We start from the raw sequence: 21937 nt of genomic DNA on the forward strand, positions 1-21937 counted from the left end.
CGGAGTGAATTACTCAAATTTTTTATTGGGCAATTAGTTGACCCGTTAAGAATTATCATACTTATACTTTTTTAAAGGAAAAAAGTCTGAAATATATCTGAATTTTGATTGAAATTGTTGTAACAATTCCAAATTTTGGAAAATGACATTTTATCCCTGCACTATTTAATAGTGTATTTTAAAGGTATATATGTGCTCACGTGAACATCATAAATATTGCATCATTATGGGCACATATATATCTTTAAAATACACTATTAAATAGTGTATGGGGTAATATGTCCTGCTCAAAATTTGGTATTGTTACATCAATTTCGATCAAAGCTCAAATATATTTCGAATCATTTTCCCTTTTTTTAAAGTACGTATAGGAAGTACATATTATCAACTCTAAAGCCCTATTTAGTATTGAAATAATAAGTTGTTGAACACATGAATATTTGTTAAATAAATACTTATATGCACGCATCCTCAAAATTTAAATTTTCATATGTTTTTTACTGTGATTTAATTACAGAATTACTAGCTCAAGTAGTATTGAAAAAATTATTTTATTTGATGGGAAATTAAATATATTGATGGGAGTGAAAGTGAAAGAAGGGATCACTTAGGTTTGAGCAAATACAAATATATAATCATCCGATAATTACTAATCTGACGCTGAATCAATCAATATTTTATTGGATAATTAACGGATTAGTATATTTAAAAGTCGATATCTGATAAATCATACCGTTAAACGTAATTATCCACCTAATCGATTTGATAAGTCAAATTGTTTAACATAATTATCCACCCAATCTATCCCATAAGCAACTTGAAAAGAATACTCTTAGGGCTCGTTTGGTGTGAAGGATTAAAAATAATAGTGATGGGATAAGGAAATAGTGATGGGATAAAAAAAAATTATGTTGTTTGGTTGTCATGTTTGGGATAACTTATCCCACCATTTATATTATAGTGATGGGATAAGTTATCCCATATACATGGTGGGATAAGTTATCTCAGGATAGCTAACCCCAGAATAATTTATCCTGGGATAACTTGTTTCCAACCAAACGACCCCTTAGTCGCTACTAGTTAAAAAGTCTTGACTTCAAAGCCTTGAGAACCAAATCATTAATGCTTTGTCCCAATAAAATATTTTTTGACACAAATATAAATTTATCAAATTTGTAAGTATTGAATATTGAGTGAAATGCTACAATCATTTTCCACACACTGTTAGCACAATGATCACATGGGAAGATTTTTATTGACAACAATTTGACTCTTCATTCATTTTATTTAATTGGAGAAGTACTGAAAATATCTTTAAATTTGATATGAATTTGTATTAGCTTTACACTTGAATTATTGATAGTTTTAAATTATTTTTTTTACTTGATTAATTAAACTTATATGCACCATCGATCTTGTAACATGAGTGAAATACATTCCTAAATTCTCGCCAAGTTTAGGATTATTTTCAACACTTATCTCGACTTTCTATTAAGAACCCAATGTTCCCGCAAGAGTTTGAGACTATACTTGCTATGTTATATGGCATATATGAGGCGTATCTAAGTTTAGTTAGTCAAGTAGATGATAATTTTAAGGTTGTCAATCAGTGGCGGAGGCAGAAATTCTATCAAGGGGTTCAAATAAAACATAGGCGAAATCCTGAACCCCATNCAATAAAATATTTTTTGACACAAATATAAATTTATCAAATTTGTAAGTATTGAATATTGAGTGAAATGCTACAACCATTTTCCACACACTGTTAGCACAATGATCACATGGGAAGATTTTTATTGACAACAATTTGACTCTTCATTCATTCTATTTAATCAGAGAAGTACTGAAAACATTTTCTGAGCATGTTTTTGAAAAATTCACTTCATTGAGTTAGTCAGACCACCTCTTCTTTTTATATGATAGTATTTATCAATACTTTCCAGTACTTTCAAAGTTGGAAGAAAGAAGGAATCACTGTTTAAATTTGATATGAATTTGTATTAGCTTTACACTTGAATTATTGACAGTTTTAAATTATTTTTTTACTTGATTAATTAAACTTATATGCACCATCGATCTTGGAACATGAGTGAAATACATTCCTAAATTCTCGCCAGGTTTAGGGTTATTTTCAACACTTATCTCGACCTTCTATTAAGAACCCAATGTTCCCGCAAGAGTTTGAGACTATATTTGCTATGTTATATGACATATATGAGGCGTATCTAAGTTTAGTTAGTCAAGTAGATGGTAATTTTAAGGTTGTCAATGATTCAGAAATGAAACTAATAATTTGCGCTTCTAGGTGTTTTCAATGCTTCTCCCATTTAATAATATAATATAATATAATGTTTTATAGCTGCTTTTAGTGATTAGTGATTGTATCTTTGTTTTATGATTGAGAAAATATAAAGTTATTTTTGGTAGATTTCCAAATTCAAGAATGATGAATTTTCCCATATATCCTTTTACTTAAATAATGAGTTTAGTTCTGTGTTCAAAATTCATTGAAAATGTTAATTAAATTAGGCACAAACTATCAACACAATATTTTTAAAATGATCTCGCAAAATATGAATTATTAATCTTCCTAAACATACTTGACAATAACTTTATAGATAAAAATAAAACTATGAACTGTTGTACAAACGAATTAGTTAATCACAAATTATAATCTATGTTTGTTTAACTGATCGATTCGAATTAATTAAGTTTTGTTTTGAATAGTGTTAGATTTCTCCCTTCAATGATTTTGGTTGTATTGTTAACTATTTTAATTTTATTTTCCTTCCGATCAGTCTATATAAGTTCTAATTTTTTTTTCTTTGGTTACAAAATATAATATTATGTAAAAGATGACGATAAGTCTTATATAGAATGTCTTATTGATTTATTTTCATAATTTTTAAGGCATAAAATCATTTACTTGTCTATGTTGCATAAATCTTAGATACATTGAATCTATCTAAATTGACTATTATTTTATTTTTCTTTGTGGCCAAGAATAAAGTTAATATAAAAAAAACGTACGCAACAATTTTTTCTTTTATATAGAAATTAAGTTATAAAATTTATTGTTAACGTGTTGCTAAATACTTCATAGCTGGCCCTTTATAATTCATTATTTTCCTTTTTTTGGTTGAATAATTTATCATTAAATAAAATTAGTGACAAAACTTTTTGTTATTTTGTGCCAGAGGTTATTAGTGACAGTAAAATTAATTAAAGGAATATTTATCTAAACAATTTACCGAAGTAAAAGTTGAATAAAGGGTTAAGCACTAGAGGTAGTAACTTTTTATTTTATTTTTTAAAAACTATATGGTACAATGAACTTTTAATTAAATAATTTAATAATATCATATTGGTCAACCATGTGCCACCAATTAATTTGAGAATCAAATTCATTATATCAACATTAACTTAATCAATCCTCATTATGTAATTATTAGGAAAAAATTAAAACCTTCATTAGAGACATAATTTGGTATGTTGTGAATGACAGTGTGAAAACAATTGTTAAAATTATTATTTAACCAATTTTAGCATGAACATTAATCTATAATATTCATACACATTTACTTTTTTTTTGTTGGTCAGACATACATATTTACAATTTTGATAGGAAACTTTAACAAGTGTGTAGATTTAAAAATTATGCAATATATATATGTTTACATATATATATATATATATATATATATATATATATATATATGAGAAGTGCGATTTACAAGTCGTTTAATTTAATTAAAATAATAATAATAAACCGCATTTATAAAATATGACTAGTAAATTTATATTTCTAAACTCAGTTTGTAAATTGTATTTCAAGTAAGCACTTATAAATTGCACTCTTGGACTACATACATAAGTTATGTTTTCAAAAATAAAATTTACAAATTACGTTTCAAAAATGTGATTTAACCCATCATTTTTCTGAAATTAGTATGTAATTAATGCAGCTTCTTACATAGTTTTTTTGTTTACAAAATTTAGTGAATGTTCTTGAAAAAAAACTATAAACTCAATAATTTATATTTATTCAAATCTAGTGCTAGCTGTAACAGACTAGTTCTAAATTATATTTTTATAATAATAATATGACAGTTGAAATGATCTTGTTTGATACTTCAACAAGTACCTTTTATTTTTTATTTTTATTATTGTAGACATGTGTACAACTGATGGATTGAAACAAATCCCATTTAATATGGAAACTCAAAAAATTCTTCAGGTGTAAATTGTCGAATATTTTTATTATCATATATAGTTTTGTACTTTTGTGTGTTATTTCACTTTTTATAGATATTTATATTTGAAGTAACATGATACGTAAAAATTCTTTATGACAAATATTTTTAATATATGTGATGAATTTATCGCCTGTAAACTCAATTTATACTTTCAAGTTTCAATATATATGCTTTTGCAATATAAGTCGGTGTCTTTTACGATTATGCATGACAATTTGATATAATTTGGGAGAATAATATATTAAGTTAAACATATTTAAAATTAAATATAAGAATTATTCAAATACATTTATTCTCTCATGATATCTAAGAAGATAATTCTTTAAATAAATCTATTTCACCCGTCATACTTGAAAATACATTTTTCTCTCCTTGTGTGTTGAAAGCATGATGGTCTAGATAATTAGCTTAAATATTTAAGATGAATCATACATGTTTGGCATGTTTTACATGTCACATATTTGTTTATTTGTAATTTTAAAATCATAACAATTCAATATGATTAGTAAGAAATTCATTAAGTCAACTAAAATGAATATACTACTCCATTATTAAGTCAGATCATTCTGTCAATTAAAAGAACGATTATTTTTTTTCCATCATCGTTTTGATTTGGCTTTATGGTTTGAATTGTACACCACTACTCACTATGTTGAACATAATTATGTCATATCAATTTGTCATGACTTACATTACCGATACCAGCGTAACTTTACCATTCACTTTTTTTCCCATTAAACTTAAAAAGAAAAAGTTATATTTCATTTTGTGCAAATCATCCCAATAAGGCCCATGAGAAAGTAGCCCAATTGTGAAACTCGAGTGGGCCGCACCGCCTCTGGCCCATACTATATAAATAAACCGGCCTCAATATTTTTTCGGGTCATCTTCAATATCCCTCTTGAGTCATTTCTCTGCAGCTAAACCCCTGCGGCTCATCGATTCAGGTTTACGTTACATCCTCTTCACATTGTTATCATTTTTTAGTTTAATCATGTTTTTTGTTTGATATTGCATTTGTTATGTGTTTGAATTTTGCTAATTATTTAATTTCGTTTTTGTTGAATTTTTTATGTTGTTAATAGCTATTTTGATCGTGTTTTGTTTGATATTGAGATTGTTTTGAGTAGGAATTCAAAGAATTAGTATTGGTTAAAGTTTGCTGTTGTTAATAGTACTTGAATCGTGTTTTGTTTGATATTCTGTTTGTTCTGTGTTTGAATTTAGCTAATTACTTAATTTCGTTTTTGTTGAATTTTTGCTGTTGTTAATTGCTACTTAAATCGTGTTTTGTTTGATATTGAGGTTGTTTCGTGTAGGAATTTGAACGAATTAGTATTGGTTAAAGTTCACTGTTGTTAGTAGTTACTTTTGTTTGATATTGTGTTTGAATTCAGAAAATCACTTAATTTTGTATTGGTAGGATTAGTCTATTTAATTGTAGGTTAGTAGGAGATTGTTTTACGGGGGGGGGGGGGAATAATTTTCATTTTTAATATGTTTTGTTATGTTTTATGTTGAAAATAAATATTTTTTCTGACTCTTCTTTAGTTTTTGGTTTAGATGTAAGTAATTGAGTTCACAGTATTATACCAATTTGCTTTTGTTGCAGTAGCAGAATTAACTTGATCATGAAATAAGGACATCCCTGTTAACCTCAATTGTAAATAGTAAAAGCATTTAATTTATATATTAACAAACAAAGAAAGAAAGATGCTTATAGAGTCATTCACATGATGATCACTGTGTTTGCTAGATATCGAACTCGAGTGTTTCTTGATAAGTGATAGGAGTAGTAACTTAGTAATGCTTAAAGTTTGATTTTTTTTCTTCGTTCTTCTTGATAGTTGTCAGTTTTGGCTAGTTTTCCCGTACTAGCTACCTCCAACTAGTATAGATATTAGGTAACTCAGCTTACAGAACTTCGATGGATAGGAAGAAATCGCCTTTTGTTAGGATCTAAACCCAGTCTTCACCTTATTGAGCAACTTATTTAAGTTTAATGATTGCATACATTTAATAATGATCAAGATCTTCTTAGACAATATGCAAGCAAAGGGCTCTTATAGCCTGTTCAAGGAAAAAGGAATCGGGCAAGAGGATGCTTTTATAGGTGTTCAAAATTGAGAAGATTTAACCAATGAGACTAGTGCAATTCCGACTTATCTTGTGGACTAGAAGGCAGTAGTTTATTCATTAAAAAGAAAGCGATTCACTAAAATTCCGACTGTATGAAATGAGTTGAAGTAGGTTCACAACTCAAAAGCACTCCAACTTCTTGCTTTTCTGCACCTTTGTAGTTTGTGGTATTCTGCTAGTCATCAGTTTCTGCTTGCAAAATGAAATGTAGGATAGTAGATGTTACCTGTTCAAAAATAAATAAAATGAAATGTAGGATAGTGAAGCTAAGATCTCTGCAAGTTCTTAACTCCGTCTTTGTAAAGATTGTATCTTAACAAACCATGAAAAAACCAACTGGTTTAACCATATTAATTTCTGTGTGTTGACGTAGATATCATTGTTACTCTCTGTAGAAATTAGAATTAGAGGTGTATAAAGCAGTTTGTGTTTGCAAAGTGCATAGTGTCACCACTCACCAGCAATTGCATTACTTTAATGAAGAGGATTTTTCTTGGGAAAATCTCCATGAGAGTCCAATTTTTTTTTCCTGTTGATGGGTCGAGACAATCTTAAATTTAAGAATCAAAAAGTTGATTGAATATTGCCTGCACCCTTTATCTTCCCCTTCACAAAATAAAATATAAAAGAAAATACTTTGTGGAACTCAATTTTTCCCACGGTCCATACCATTGTCCATAATGTTTGACAAATCTTTATCAGGAGAAAAGTACAGGAGCTAAAGGGGTAGGGATAGAGCGAGTTCATCTCCATCTAGTTAGTGTCAAAGCTGATGAATCAAAGTTGTTTTGGAGAACTCTGTAACTGATGGTATTTTCTTCATTTTCCTTATCTGTAGGGCATCACAAATGGTAGCAGGATATGTTAACATTAGGAGGATGATATCTATCTTTTTATAGAATTCTGTTCTTTTTGCTTCTTGGCAGACATGATCGGTTTTGGACATTTCTGTAACTGATGCTATTTCGTTCATTTTCTTCTATCTGTAGGGCCTAGCAAATGGTAACATGATATGTTATAATACTAGGGTGATAATATTTATCTCTTTATAGAATTCTATTATTTTTTGCTTCTTGACAGACATGATAAAGTTTTAACTTATTATTTTATCAATCAGAATGATTTAGTTGCTGTTTTCTACTTCTTGTCCCATTTATATCTTTTACTATGCTTTCTGCTACAATAAACATAATCATATAGATCTTAGAAATTCATTGTTTTGCCTCGTTTCTGCTGTCTGCTAATGACTCTTGCTTAATTCTTCTTTTCCAGGTTAGACGTCACTGCTAGAAATATGGCCAAGCATCATCCTGATTTGATCATGTGCCGGAAGCAGCCAGGAATAGCTATCGGTCGACTTTGTGAGAAATGTGATGGGAAGTGTGTGATTTGTGATTCATACGTCCGTCCTTGCACACTTGTCCGAGTTTGTGATGAATGCAACTATGGATCCTTTCAAGGCCGTTGTGTCATCTGTGGTGGTGTTGGTATTTCTGATGCTTACTATTGCAAGGAATGTACTCAGCAGGAGAAAGATAGGGATGGCTGTCCAAAGATAGTCAATCTTGGTAGTGCCAAGACTGATCTGTTTTATGAACGTAAAAAATATGGTTTCAAGAAGAGATGAGAGTCGGATACCTCTTTCACCCTTCGGTGAAGTTCACTACTGGAGTTTCGTACTAGCATGATTGTGTCAAAATTAGGCATTTGAGTATAGCCTATGTAACTTACTCACTATATTGCCTTGGAACTTGCTGTATTACATACTGATAGCATAAGTTTAACCCATTGTAATTTCGTTTTGTGCAAGGGTATGCAACAAAACGCCAACGCTAATCGACTCTTCGATCTTGTCTCTTTTGGGTGTGATTTGTGAAAATTTTACTTCAGTTTATTTTCTATCATGATTGTACACTGTACTCTTGTTCTTTAGTTGAAGCAAGTTGATGAGATTTGTAATAGGAAGTTACATTCAGAACAGCACATAACATTAACAGAGAATTCAATATTCCACAATCTTCAAACTTCATGTAGGTCCAATAAATAGAGCAGTGACCTTGGGGAAGATGAACAATCGCTAAAGAATAGCTTGAACTAAAAGGAAGTGAAGTAATAACTTCACCAATTCTGCTAAGGTTTAAATAATTCCCACAGATACAGACCATATAATAAGAACCAAGTTTTATGCATTGAACATGTAGAGACATTTACATAAATTTAGGTGTGACCACTTCTTATTTCTGTTACAACTTATGGACATTATAGATTACAGTCTAAAGATACATTTCGAACAAACTTAAAGAAATGTGAAAAAATGTTAGACTCGGTCTATAATTTCGTAAGTTATTACCGTCAAATATTTTGTCTGTAAGGTTGAAACAATATACAAAGAATGTTGTTCGAAGGGCTAAGTTTTAAAGGACTATATATTTGCACAGATTTTGGGCCTAATAATGGGCCATCTGCTATAATCAGCACCCCAAAAAATTGGCCCAATAGAATACCAACCCAGTGGGCCTTGTGCTACATTGTTATATAGAACCAAAACTAGGGTTTTTGTTCGTGCTTTAGGGTTTCAATCAGCATCAGAGCTTAAGCGCCGGGAATCTCCAACAGCAAAAATGGTGAGTTTCTATTCGAAGTATTCAAAATTGATACTTATTGTAAGCTCGTGTATGTTAAACTAATTTGCTTGCAATTTTTGTTTAGCCTTCTCATAAGTCATTCATGATTAAGAAGAAGCTAGCGAAGAAGCAGAGACAGAACAGGCCAATTCCTTACTGGATCCGTATGAGGACTGATAACACAATCAGGTATTCATATTCACAAATTGTGATATGATTTTGGTTCTGATTTATGTTGATTTTTACTAATGAAGTTTCATTGTTGTATTTTAGGTACAATGCTAAGCGTAGGCACTGGCGTAGGACCAAGCTAGGATTTTAAGGTGGAAGAATCGTGTTTTATTTAAGTTTTTTATGGAAAAACTTCTTGGATTATGTTTTATTTTCCGGCTCAATAGGAGCTCATTTGCTGAGGAAACAGATTGTGTTTTTAATTTTGGAAGAGATTTATATATTAATGACTGATTATGAAGTTGTTCTGTTTAATTTGAGCTGTTTAATGTTGGTTAACAGTAGTATTTTGTTATTGCATTCATGCATTGAGTTATCTGTTTGTGATTTACACTTGCTGGGGAGTGTTTGTGTTGATTAGATGTTTTTCACAGAAGTAATTAGCTTTTGGTTTTTCTGATCGTCGAATCTTTCCTCTCACTTAGCTCAACACTGGAAATTTTCAGACCTGTATGAAAAACTATTGACATGAATTGGAACAGAGAAAAAAATTCTAGTTCTTTTCACATCTCAACATTGAGTCAGACTAGTGAATGTAAAATTTTACCGAAAGGGCTATAATTTGCTTAGGAGTCTGGATTTTTATGCGATCGTTTCTGGTAGCTGGTGTATTATCATACTATCAACTGATGCACCAACTTGTCAACCTTATCTGTTGGAGTGATAGTTGTAAGATAAACTTGTATGATGTTGCCTATTATAGGCCTTTAGTTGTAAACCATGTTGATTTGAGTTATAAACATATAAGGTTATGTGCTTTAGGCTTATATCAGAAGAGTGTTTCTCCTCTTTTCCAGCTACGTGTCATAGTAAGAATCATGATCTCACTAGTACCGATACCTTTGATATTGCCACTGTCAACTTAGTATCAAGAGCCATATTGCATTTTATCCTTTGCCTTTTTATTTCCATATCATGGCGGCTTCTTCATCGGTTGTCGTGTCATTGTGAGACACCCTTGAGGTCTATCACATACTTTTGGGATGATTGATTAAACTTTCCAGTATATCAAGTACTTGTAGTCCATTTGAGTGGTGTTGAAAGTGTATTTGACCAGAAGTGTGACTTGGGAATCTCTCGAGTCCTAATATATCTTGATTAGTTAGGATTGTTGATCTGGATTTACTGGTACCCTGATTACTGCACTTCAGTGTCTGTGGGATGTGCATGTAGAATAATGTTCTTTACTGCCATTATTCATAAACATGGACTGCAAACCGAAGTGAGAATGACGTCCATGAGTGCTAACTGAGCATTTGCCATTGGCTAATTAATAGGTTTTGGGTGTTCTATATCAGATTGAGCTCCCAGCACTTGTCACGGCTAGAGGTGTTTCTATTTTTTTAAGTGTATTCTACTGGTGCATGCATTTGTAGAACTGACATGGCATTCCATGGACGAGTATAGTTCTGTGGTGTAAATGCGTGGACATGTATATTTTCTTCATATTGCAAAGAGGTGATTGCCTCTTGTTTCAGTAAAGCTTTACAGAAGGGTCTATGCAGAGCATTCTATAATCTTGTTCATATCAAATATGTTTTAGTGGTCTCGTGACTTGACCATAGGCTTTCAGCTTGTGTTAGCACTGTATTGCCATTTGCACTTGTGTGATGAAGGGATGGGGGAACTTTATGCTTCTTGTAACGTATTCTGGATTATGTATGTATACAGCAATTGGTTAAATTTGTATAAAGCTCATGCAACTTCTCATCATTCTATGGAGAAATTGGTTTGTGGATTTCTTTTCATATGTGAACAATAAATCAGATGAAAGGCCTTCATTGACACCAGTAAAGCCTGTGTACCAGTGTCTTCATAACACATCATTATTCAGTCTATTTATAACTAAAATTAAACACTTTATTATCTTTTTAAGGGTAGTAGAAATTGCTAGTGAGACAGAAGTGCTCCATGTGTACGATTTTGAAGCTGAGCCTTCTCAACGTTGAGGCCAAGGAATCGTGTCCGAATGAAGAATTAGATTTTCAAATTTATCGACATTCGGATATCAGAGTTAACGTACTCTGATGATAATTTTTTGAAAAATTAACGTACTATGGATGGATCCTGTAATATTTCCTACTGATCCATGCTATTCTTCGTAATATATTGCTGCCACTAGGGCTTACATCCTCCTAAGTCCTATCGCCTACTAGCTGCATGCGTCTATCGATGAAGTACGTCGCTTTGACTGCCAGAGGTCGGGAAGAAGGGAGAGGTCGGGAAGAAGGGGGGTGTCAGTTAGAAAGGTTCAACCAATGTTTGTTCAATCAAGTTGCATTTTTTTTTTCTTAACTTGAGGAGAGGGAAGAGGGCTTAATCAAAAGCTTCGATAATAATCATTTTGCATTTTGCATTTTTGAGACCCCAAAAACTTTTAAAAATATTTAAGTGAAGTCTATCATGGTGAAATCCAAGCCGTTTAGGATAGACTCCACGTAATTGTGAGGACAAGCGGAGTTTGATGACAATTTTTTGAAAAATTCTGTTGAATTTTATTTTAAGTACTCCGATAATTTTTAGTTAAATAAGTTGCTCAGGTTTCAGATAATTTGAATTTAATAAGTTGCACATGTTTCAGATAAAAAAAATAAAAATAGAAAACATTAAAACAAAAAAAAAACCACTAAAAAAAGAAGAAAGAGAAATGAAGATTCATATGTAAAGTTTGTAGGAGTATATTTAGGAGAAGTTAAGAAGTAGAGTTCCATTCCAACTCAAATTTTCTTTAAATTTAAATTTCGAATATCACATCTTTTTCTTAAAAGAAGATCAGTTTATTACTCTTCCTTATTTTTAATTTTTTTAAATGCAATGCATTTTTTTTTTGTAATTAATCTAAATATTTTATTAGTTATCAATAACAGAATAAAAAGAGGACCAGTTTGTTACTCCTCCTTATCCATGTTATTTTTTTTTTCTTACGTTTGTTCCCTCTTTTCCTTATAATTGTTATTTTAATATTTTTTTTCAACGTTTGCTCCCTTTTTTCTGTTTATCTTCTTTACTTTTTTATTGTTTGTTATTTTTTAATTATTAATATTGTTATCTATATTTATAATATTTAAAAAGGATAAATATTATAAATAATAAGAGTTCTAAAAGTAAGAGTTCATTTAGAACTCTTCTACTATGGATTTTTATTTTTAAAATAATGAAAAAAATTCTTTCTTTTTAAAAATCTAATGTATTTTAAATACAAATACTTTTAATTCAAATTCTTATAACAATATTTATTAAATTAATCTTAAGTTTGTCAAGTGACATTTTATTAGCTTGCCACTTGACCATCTTCTTGAACATTGTCATTGTTGGGAGATGTTAAACTTAGGGGCCGTTTGGTTTGGACTTTGGATTGTAGGGATATAATCTCAACATAAAAATCAACACAAGTTTATACCATTTCAACATTAATGTCACACTAGAAAGTTGAATTAAATATGAGCGAGTTGGAAATCAATTGAGTATTAATTAATTTTTTTCTAGACAAAAACGAATATTTAACTTGTCCACATTTCATTTGAATGAGAAGTTGAGAAACAGATAATATCGATATCCATATTATTCGTGGTTACCTAATCTAAGTTAAATCCTTATTATTCATGGTTACCTAATCTTTTTTCTCAAACATAACCTAGCTATTTTTGCCGATAATATGGATTGATTAAATCAATCATTCAATTCATTATATCCAAAGTAATGATAATAATAAAAAAAATCCCCAAACAAAAGGAGAAAAAGTTACTATTTCATTTACAGTAATATACTATTTCAACTAATATTGCTATTTTATTGGAACCATATGCATTGACAATAAATAAATAAAATATAGCAAAAAATATTCAAGATGGAGAAAAAAAAGGGAAAAAAGAAATCTCAATATTGTGTGGTTTTGCATGTTTTTAGCATTAGTAAAACAAAATATTAGGACATTTAAAGAATAGAGAGAATGTATAGCAATTCTCATGGCTTCTCCTTTTTTATAGGATTATCTCAAAATTAACCTAAGGTGTTAAAGATATAAACTCTTGTTTAAGGGATCATAAAAAAAAGTAGTCAAATTAATTAACAAGTAATTAACATATAACTATATATTATATGGACTGATTTGAAAGAGGGAATTTGTGTTTTCAAGAAAGTGAGCCTAGATGAGGGAGAAGACAAAGAGTGATAATAATAATAGAATTATTATTTCCTTAATATATTTCTCTTTCATTCTTAATTCTTCTTCCTTGTTGAAAACTCACTTTTTTTAATTAATTGGTTTCTCTTAAACTCCCTCTTTTTTCTAGTGTTTAATTTATCATCATGGCGGCTAATTTATCCTTGGAAGAGCTTAAGAATGAGAAGGTTGATCTTGTAAGTATAATCTTTCCTCTCCTCTCGTGTCGTAGCAAGATTCAGAATTTAAATTTTATTCAATGAATTCTAAGTATAATATTTTTTGAGATTTTAGTAACTTTCGTATTATGTTTTGTGTAAAGAATAATGATAAATTTGTTGATTACATAGTGCATCTTCCATGACTTTCGTGGTGACAAGATTCATAATTTAAATTTTATTTGATGAGTTCTAATTATAATATTTGTTGTGATTTTTAGTAACTTTCATATTATGTTTGGTGTAAAAATGATGATGAATTTGTTAAATTTGTTGATTACATAGTGCATCTACCTCTATCGTGGTGACCAAGATTCAGAATTTAAATTTTATTTGATGAGTTCTAATGATAATATTTTTTGAGATTCTAGTAACTTTCATATTATATTTTNCGGCTAATTTATCCTTGGAAGAGCTTAAGAATGAGAAGGTTGATCTTGTAAGTATAATCTTTCCTCTCCTCTCGTGTCGTAGCAAGATTCAGAATTTAAATTTTATTCGATGAATTCTAAGTATAATATTTTTTGAGACTTCAGTAACTTTCGTATTATGTTTTGTGTAAAGAATGATGATAAATTTGTTGATTACATAGTGCATCTTCCATGACTTTCGTGGTGACAAGATTCAGAATTTAAATTTTATTCGATCAGTTCTAATTATAATATTTGTTGTGATTTTTAGTAACTTTCATATTATGTTTGGTGTAAAAATGATGATGAATTTGTTAAATTTGTTGATTACATAGTGCATCTTCCATGACTTTCGTGGTGACAAGATTCATAATTTAAATTTTATTCGATCAGTTCTAATTATAATATTTGTTGTGATTTTTAGTAACTTTCATATTATATTTTGTGTAAAAATGATGATGAATTTGTTAGATTTGTTGATTACATAGTGCATCAGTGCCACTCTCTTTGTGACCAGATTCAGAATTTAAATTTTCTTTGATGAGTTCTAATTATAATATTTGTTGAGATTTTAGTAACTTTCGCATTATGTTTTGTGTAAAAATGACGATGAATTCGTTAATTTGTTGATTACCTAATGCATCTACCCCTCTCACGGTGACAAGATTCAGAATTTAAATTTGATTCGACAACTTCAAATTATGTTTTGTGTAAAAATGATGACGAATTTGTTAAATTTGTTAATTACGTAATGAATACATGCATCTTTTTCCCATGATCATATTGTTTATATAAGATTTTATATATATATATATATAATGAATGATGAATAATTTTATTTTATTTTTTATTTATGTATATATGTAATAAATGATAAATCCTCTTGGTGAAATTTTTGCCTCTGCCATTGATTGCATGTCATGTGGTCAGACGAACAATTAGGACGTGTTATATATGTGGATTTAATTGAACCTAATACCTCTTGTTCGAATAATGTACCCATAATATAATTTTTTTTAGTAATTATACGTACAGATCACACTCATTATGATATGAACTCACTAACTCTAGATTCTGAATCCATCTCGACTCGATGAAAATGATCTTGCAGGAAAGCATTCCGGTTGAAGAAGTATTCCAGATACTAAAATGTAGCAAAGAGGGTTTGACAAAAGAAGAAGGCCAAAAAAGGATTGAAATTTTTGGCCCCAACAAACTTGAAGAGAAAAAGGTGATTTTTTTTAAAAAAATAATATTTTGATGTTTCATTTTTCTGTTTTAGAAAAAATAAAGATGAATAAACACTAAAAAATTGTGTTAATTTTTATTATTACAGGAGAACAAGGTCCTTAAATTCTTGGGGTTCATGTGGAATCCTCTCTCATGGGTCATGGAAGCTGCTGCTATCATGTCCATTGTCTTGGCAAATGGAGGGGTAAGAAAAAAATATACTATATATAACCGGAAGTATTTTTCGGAAAATGTTTTTGAAAAAATGAATGTTTATTTTCTCATGTTTGGTTGACAGACACTTTTTTTGACTTAAAAGGGGGGAAAATGACTTCCCTCACCTTCGTGAGGAGGAAGTCGTTTTCCTTTACTAGAAAAATGACTTTCGTCATACCAAATACATCTCTTTGTTCATATTTATGGCTAATTAGAAGTTAGAACAAACTAATATCTAAGGTGAAATTTTTTGAAAAATGCAGGGTAAGCCACCAGATTGGCCCGACTTTGTAGGTATCATGGTTTTGCTTGTTATCAACTCTACTATCAGTTTCATTGAGGAGAACAATGCTGGAAATGCTGCTGCTGCCCTTATGGCTAATCTTGCTCCCAAAACTAAGGTACACGTATAAGTGACTGTCGAATATAATGTGTTTTTTTTCTAGTCATATACTGTTCATGTTTTTTTGGTAATTATGTTTCTATGTGCAATGGATGAAATGCTAATTTGACGTTTCTTAAATGAGGTAATCATACATTTCAACATAGTATCAGACGTTCTAGGTCCATAAAAAGAATCAAGTCCACGATTTTAGATGAAATGCTCGCACAATTCATCACTGTTCATGTTTTTTGACGATTATATCTCTATGTGGAATGGATGATTTATAATATTGAGAATGTGGTTCTCAGGTTTTGAGAGATGGAAAATGGTCTGAGGAGGACGCTTCGCTCCTGGTTCCAGGTGATCTGATTAGTGTTAAGTTGGGTGACATTATCCCAGCCGATGCTCGTCTTCTTGAGGGTGATCCCCTCAAGATTGATCAGGCTGCACTTACCGGTGAGTCCTTACCAGTCACCAAACAACCCGGTGATGAAGTTTTCTCTGGTTCCACTGTCAAGCAAGGCGAGCTCGATGCTGTTGTCATTGCTACTGGTGTTCATACCTTCTTTGGGAAGGCTGCACATCTTGTTGATAGCACAAACCAAGTTGGCCATTTCCAAAAGGTGAAAAAAACCGCTATGATTTGTTCCAAAATAGCATATGCAAAGAAGAACGGATCTTGAAGTATTATTTCTAAAATTTGTTGTGTGTTATATCTGTGATCAGGTGTTGACTGCTATTGGAAACTTTTGTATCTGCTCAATTCTTGTGGGAATAGTGATTGAGATTGTGGTAATGTGGCCGATTCAAAAGCGAAAATATAGAGATGGAATTGACAACTTGTTGGTGTTGCTTATTGGAGGTATCCCAATTGCCATGCCAACAGTCTTGTCTGTTACCATGGCTATTGGATCTCATCGGTTGTCCCAACAAGGCGCTATCACTAAGAGGATGACTGCTATTGAGGAAATGGCTGGTATGGATGTCCTCTGCAGTGACAAAACCGGTACCCTCACGCTTAACAAGCTTACTGTTGACCAAACCTTGATTGAGGTTCGTAATCAAGACAAAAATATACCATTTTTTGTTATGAAAATTCCTATCATAACATAACGACTTATGTTCGTGGTTGTAGGTATTCCCTAAGAACGCAGATGCAGACACCGTTATGTTACTTGCAGCTAGAGCCTCCAGGGTCGAAAACCAGGATGCTATTGATGCTTGTATTGTTAATATGTTGGGTGATGCTAAACTGGTAATGTGAAACTAGAATTAACTATGAACTTCGTCGTTAATTTGTCACCAAATAGGTTGTAGATTAGCTTAAGTACTTGTGATATTGCAGGCAAGAGAAGGCATCCAAGAGGTTCATTTCTTTCCATTCAATCCGGTTGATAAGCGCACTGCAATCACCTATATCGATGGCAACGGAGACTGGCACAGGGCTAGCAAAGGTGCTCCTGAGCAAGTAAGATATACAATCTCTTTTATACTTCAATTTCATATACTTAATTTTAACATTTAGTGTCTAATCAAGCATAATCTTTTGCTAGATTATTGAACTCTGTGGGCTCAGTGGATCTGTCTTAAAGAAATCTCATGAAATCATCGACAACTTTGCTAACCGCGGTCTTCGTTCTTTGGGTGTTGCAAGACAGGTAAAGCAAATATAACGTTTGATAACTTTGTTTGAGTTAGTGCAATGCAGTGTCTCATGATAATTTTTGTGCAGACTGTGCCAGAAAAAGATAAGGAAAGTGCTGGTTCACCTTGGGAATTCGTCGGGCTATTACCTCTCTTTGATCCACCAAGGCACGACAGTGCAGAGACAATTCGCAAAGCTCTCGAGCTTGGTGTTAATGTTAAGATGATCACTGGTGACCAGCTTGCTATCGGTAAGGAAACTGGTCGTAGGCTCGGTATGGGAACCAACATGTATCCATCTTCAGCTCTTCTTGGTGATCACAAGGATGAGTCCATTGCTCAAATTCCTGTTGAGGAGCTTATTGAGCAGGCTGATGGCTTTGCTGGAGTCTTCCCAGGTAAATATCTAGCAACAAAATACAGTCAAATCCCTCTATAACGGTGCCACTCATACTTTTTAGCTGCTATACCGAAATGATGTTATGGAGAACATATAATATAACACATGAAAAGACAGTTCCAAAAGTAAAAGTATTGACAGTTAAGTGAAATGTTGTTATATTATGTGACAGTAGTACCTTTAGTTTTATTTTATGTGAAACTCCCTCATTTATGATCTTATAGTCACGGAAATGTCATGACATGTTTAAGATCAAAAGTTTCTTTCCTTCGTAAAACTGGAACTTACACAAGGATATATTTTGATTCTTTTGAAGAACACAAGTACGAGATTGTGAAGAAGCTGCAAGAAAGAAAGCATATTTGTGGTATGACTGGAGATGGAGTGAATGATGCACCAGCACTGAAGAAGGCTGACATTGGTATTGCAGTTGCTGATGCAACTGATGCAGCTCGGGGTGCATCTGATATTGTTTTGACCGAACCAGGTCTTGGTGTCATTATTAGTGCTGTTTTGACAAGTAGAGCCATTTTCCAGAGGATGAAGAACTATACTATCTATGCAGTCTCAATCACGATCCGTGTTGTGATGGGATTCATGCTCATTGCACTCATTTGGGAATTCGACTTCCCTCCCTTTATGGTCCTCATCATTGCCATCCTCAACGATGGAACCATCATGACCATCTCTAAGGACAGGGTCAAGCCATCTCCTTTGCCCGACTCATGGAAGCTCAACGAGATCTTTGCCACTGGGATCATCCTCGGAACCTATCAAGCTCTCATGACTGTTCTGTTCTTCTATCTTGCAGCCTCTACTGATTTCTTTACAGTAAGTCCTTTCCTTTTTAATCTTCCGGAACAAACGCTTACCATCATGCAAAAAGCTATAACTGATAGCACAAAAACAAAACGTACTATTGGAACATGATAAGCAAATTTATCTTGTGTATTTGCAGGAGAAGTTCGGTGTTAGATCAATCAGGGAGAACGAACACGGTCTTACAGCTGCTGTATACCTTCAAGTGAGTATTATCAGTCAGGCTCTTATCTTTGTGACAAGATCAAGAAGCTGGTCATTTGTGGAACGCCCCGGTTTTTTGCTTGTCGTTGCTTTCTTTCTAGCCCAATTCGTAAGTCCTTAAAACCAAAATGAACATTCAATCTTCACAACTCTGTATATACATATATTCTTACTAATCAAGACCCTGTTTTTTCTTTTTTCTAACTCAGGTGGCTACACTTATCACCGTCTACGCGAACTGGAACTTTGCTAGGATTCATGGAATTGGATGGGGATGGGCAGTAATCATATGGATCTACACAATCATTACATATCTCCCTCTTGATGTTCTTAAATTCATTAGTCGTTACGCGTTGAGTGGTGATGCCTGGGATTCAATGATCCAGAATAAGGTAAAAAAACAAACAAGCTATAGCCTCATGATCACATTTTGTAATCTTAATATTGTCTTTGACATGTTCAATTCTAATTGAATGTTTCTTGTAAAACTTATTAGACCGCCTTCACAACAAAGAAGGATTATGGAAAAGGCGAAAGAGAAGCACAATGGGCCGTGGATCAACGTACACGTCATGGTCTCCAGACTGCAGAAAGCAATGGCTTATTCCATGACAAGAACTACAGGGAATTGAATGAGATTGCTGAACAAGCTAAACGTCGTGCTGAAGTTGCAAAGTATACACACGAGTAATTGAAAAATTACTCTAGATTTACAAGAACCATGTTGCGAGTTTGAGGATTTTTACACTCTCAAAGGAACATGTTGAAATGATCTAATAATAAGGCAATATTGTCTAAGATTATGCAATGAATTATGGGAGATAAATGACTATTTTTTTTTTTGGTAAGGGCATTTTTGCAGCTAATTTTTGTTTTCTTCAAGAAGTGTATGTACATGATGTTATCAATGTTGGATGAGTTCCTAAATTGGTGAACTACAAAGGCTGCTTATTAAAAAAAAAAAAGTGAACTAGTAGCTATATACATAAAGAATATCTATAACATTATCTTTTATGTTTTTTTTTTCTGTAAATATTTATTTATTAATTAATATATTTAATTTTCCTAAAATACGTCCGAAAGGAAAACATAGTGTTAGGTTTATACGATATAATATAAATTGACAATACGATAATCATATTGCAACTTTTCTCACAACTTTACAAGAAAAAAAAAGATTATGTTCTACATAGACATTAGTAATAATTGTGTAACATGTTAAGTAAAGTGCATTGCTGCTACTATTACAATTTACCTAAGTGGATTCTCTTTTATAGAGAAGGTAATAGTTGAACCTTGATCACTTGTTATATAGTTTTTTTAATTTATATGACTATATCATAAGCTTTGATGGTCGTTGAACTTAATTAAACCTTCGAGAGTACTAATGCAAGTGCGACATAAAGGGCATGTCTTGTGTTTTGGTAAAAACCAAGGAATAATACAAGCAGCATGAAACCTATGACAACAAGTAGAAAGTATTAATCACAGCGTAGCATCTTCTTGTTCAAATTTTCTAAAAAGATACTCCCTTCGTCCACAATTGTTTGGCAGGTATACTAAAAATAGATGTCCAAGATTAATTGTCAATTTAAACAATCAAGAAATAATTAGTCACTTTTTTCCAATTCTGCCCTTAATGATTGTGTAGTTCAATTGAAAAGTTATGTGGACTTTTGGTATTCTTGATATAGTAGGGTTATATTAGTCAAATTACACCTTGTATTAAATTTTCCTTGAAGGATGTGCATGACCTTACCCTGACTAACAATTGTGGACGGAGGGAGTACAACAATTGATATTGAAAATTTCAATCAATATTACCAGACTGTATTTCAATCAAACACAAGTTCGACACAAGGGACATGTCCTATTTTTTTCTAACCATGGCCTAATACAAGCATAATGAAACCTATGACAACAAATAGGAAAAATAAAAATCATCTCCATATGTTTAATTTCTTCGATACAAATCGAGCAATCATTATTTTCTNAAGGCTGCTTATTAAAAAAAAAAAAGTGAACTAGTAGCTATATACATAAAGAATATCTATAACATTATCTTTTATGTTTTTTTTTTCTGTAAATATTTATTTATTAATTAATATATTTAATTTTCCTAAAATACGTCCGAAAGGAAAGCATAATGTTAGGTTTATAGGATATAATATAAACTGACAATACGATAATCATATTACAACTTTTCTCACAATGTTACAAGAAAAAAAAAGATTATGTTCTACATAGACATTAATAATAATTGTGTAACATGTTAAGTAAAGTGCATTGCTGCTACTATTACAATTTACTTAAGTGGATTCTCTTTTATGGAGAAGGTAATAGTTGAACCTTGATCACTTGTTATATAATTTTTTTAATTTATATGACTATATCATAAGCTTTGATGGTCGTGTCTTGTGTTTTGGTAAAAACCAAGGAATAATACAAGCAACATGAAACCTATGACAACAAGTAGAAAGTATTAATCACAACGTATCATCTTCTTGTTCAAATTCTTCTAAAAAGATACAACAGTTGATATTGAAAATTTCAATCAATATTACGAGACTGTATTTCAATCAAACACAAGTTCGACACAAGGGACATGTCCTATTTTTTTCTAACCATGGCCTAATACAAGCATAATGAAACCTATGACAACAAATAGGAAAAATAAAAATCATCTCCATATGTTTAATTTCTTCGATACAAATCGAGCAATCATTATTTTCTCCTTTAATTCCCAAAGTTTTTATTGCTTCGTTTGAAATATCTATTACTACGTCAATAGTAACCGCTCTTTCTGTTCTTGTTGGTGTCGCTGCTGATGCTGGTGCTAATTCTTCTGTATCGATCCGAAATACTACCCATTTTATGAACCAAATTACATATAAAACCAAAAAAACGATAGCTAAAATAGATAAATAATCAGCAGGGGAAAGACCTAACATTTTTTTTTTTGATGGTGATGATCAATCAACGATTCATGTCTATTTATA

At 31.6% G+C, this 21937-nt stretch overlaps 3 protein-coding genes across 4 annotated transcripts; all 3 read left to right on the forward strand.

Annotated features, from left to right (window-relative positions):
• The first annotated feature begins 5195 nt into the window (after positions 1 to 5195).
• Positions 5196 to 8237, forward strand: LOC125850346 (PHD finger-like domain-containing protein 5A). Its single transcript, XM_049530196.1, has 2 exons — positions 5196 to 5209; positions 7673 to 8237. The coding sequence occupies exon 2, from the start codon at positions 7690 to 7692 to the stop codon at positions 8020 to 8022; it is 333 nt and encodes a 110-aa protein (XP_049386153.1). The 5' UTR covers positions 5196 to 5209; positions 7673 to 7689; the 3' UTR covers positions 8023 to 8237.
• Positions 8238 to 8931: 694 nt separating this feature from the next.
• On the forward strand, positions 8932 to 9505 carry LOC125850351 (60S ribosomal protein L39-3). The gene is made up of 3 exons (XM_049530204.1): positions 8932 to 9019; positions 9105 to 9208; positions 9293 to 9505. Exons 1-3 carry the CDS (start codon positions 9017 to 9019, stop codon positions 9339 to 9341), a joined length of 156 nt encoding a protein of 51 aa, XP_049386161.1. The 5' UTR covers positions 8932 to 9016; the 3' UTR covers positions 9342 to 9505.
• A 3873-nt stretch (positions 9506 to 13378) lies between these two features.
• On the forward strand, positions 13379 to 20006 carry LOC125850335 (ATPase 9, plasma membrane-type-like). Of its 2 annotated transcripts, none has more exons than XM_049530181.1 (14): positions 13379 to 13609; positions 15152 to 15271; positions 15377 to 15475; positions 15750 to 15887; positions 16180 to 16494; positions 16598 to 16924; positions 17007 to 17126; positions 17217 to 17339; positions 17425 to 17529; positions 17604 to 17913; positions 18232 to 18746; positions 18874 to 19047; positions 19148 to 19330; positions 19435 to 20006. In XM_049530181.1, the coding sequence occupies exons 1-14, from the start codon at positions 13559 to 13561 to the stop codon at positions 19627 to 19629; spliced, it is 2775 nt and encodes a 924-aa protein (XP_049386138.1). In that variant the 5' UTR covers positions 13379 to 13558; the 3' UTR covers positions 19630 to 20006. The 2 variants fall into 2 exon arrangements, with proteins under 2 accessions (XP_049386138.1, XP_049386139.1); XM_049530182.1 differs by lacking the exon at positions 13379 to 13609 and adding an exon at positions 14031 to 14069 and having other exon boundaries at positions 19435 to 19712.
• The last annotated feature ends 1931 nt before the right edge of the window (positions 20007 to 21937 follow it).

The sequence above is a fragment of the Solanum stenotomum genome, unplaced genomic scaffold (assembly GCF_019186545.1).
Source record: "Solanum stenotomum isolate F172 unplaced genomic scaffold, ASM1918654v1 scaffold16320, whole genome shotgun sequence".
Classification (NCBI taxonomy): Eukaryota; Viridiplantae; Streptophyta; class Magnoliopsida; order Solanales; family Solanaceae; genus Solanum; species Solanum stenotomum.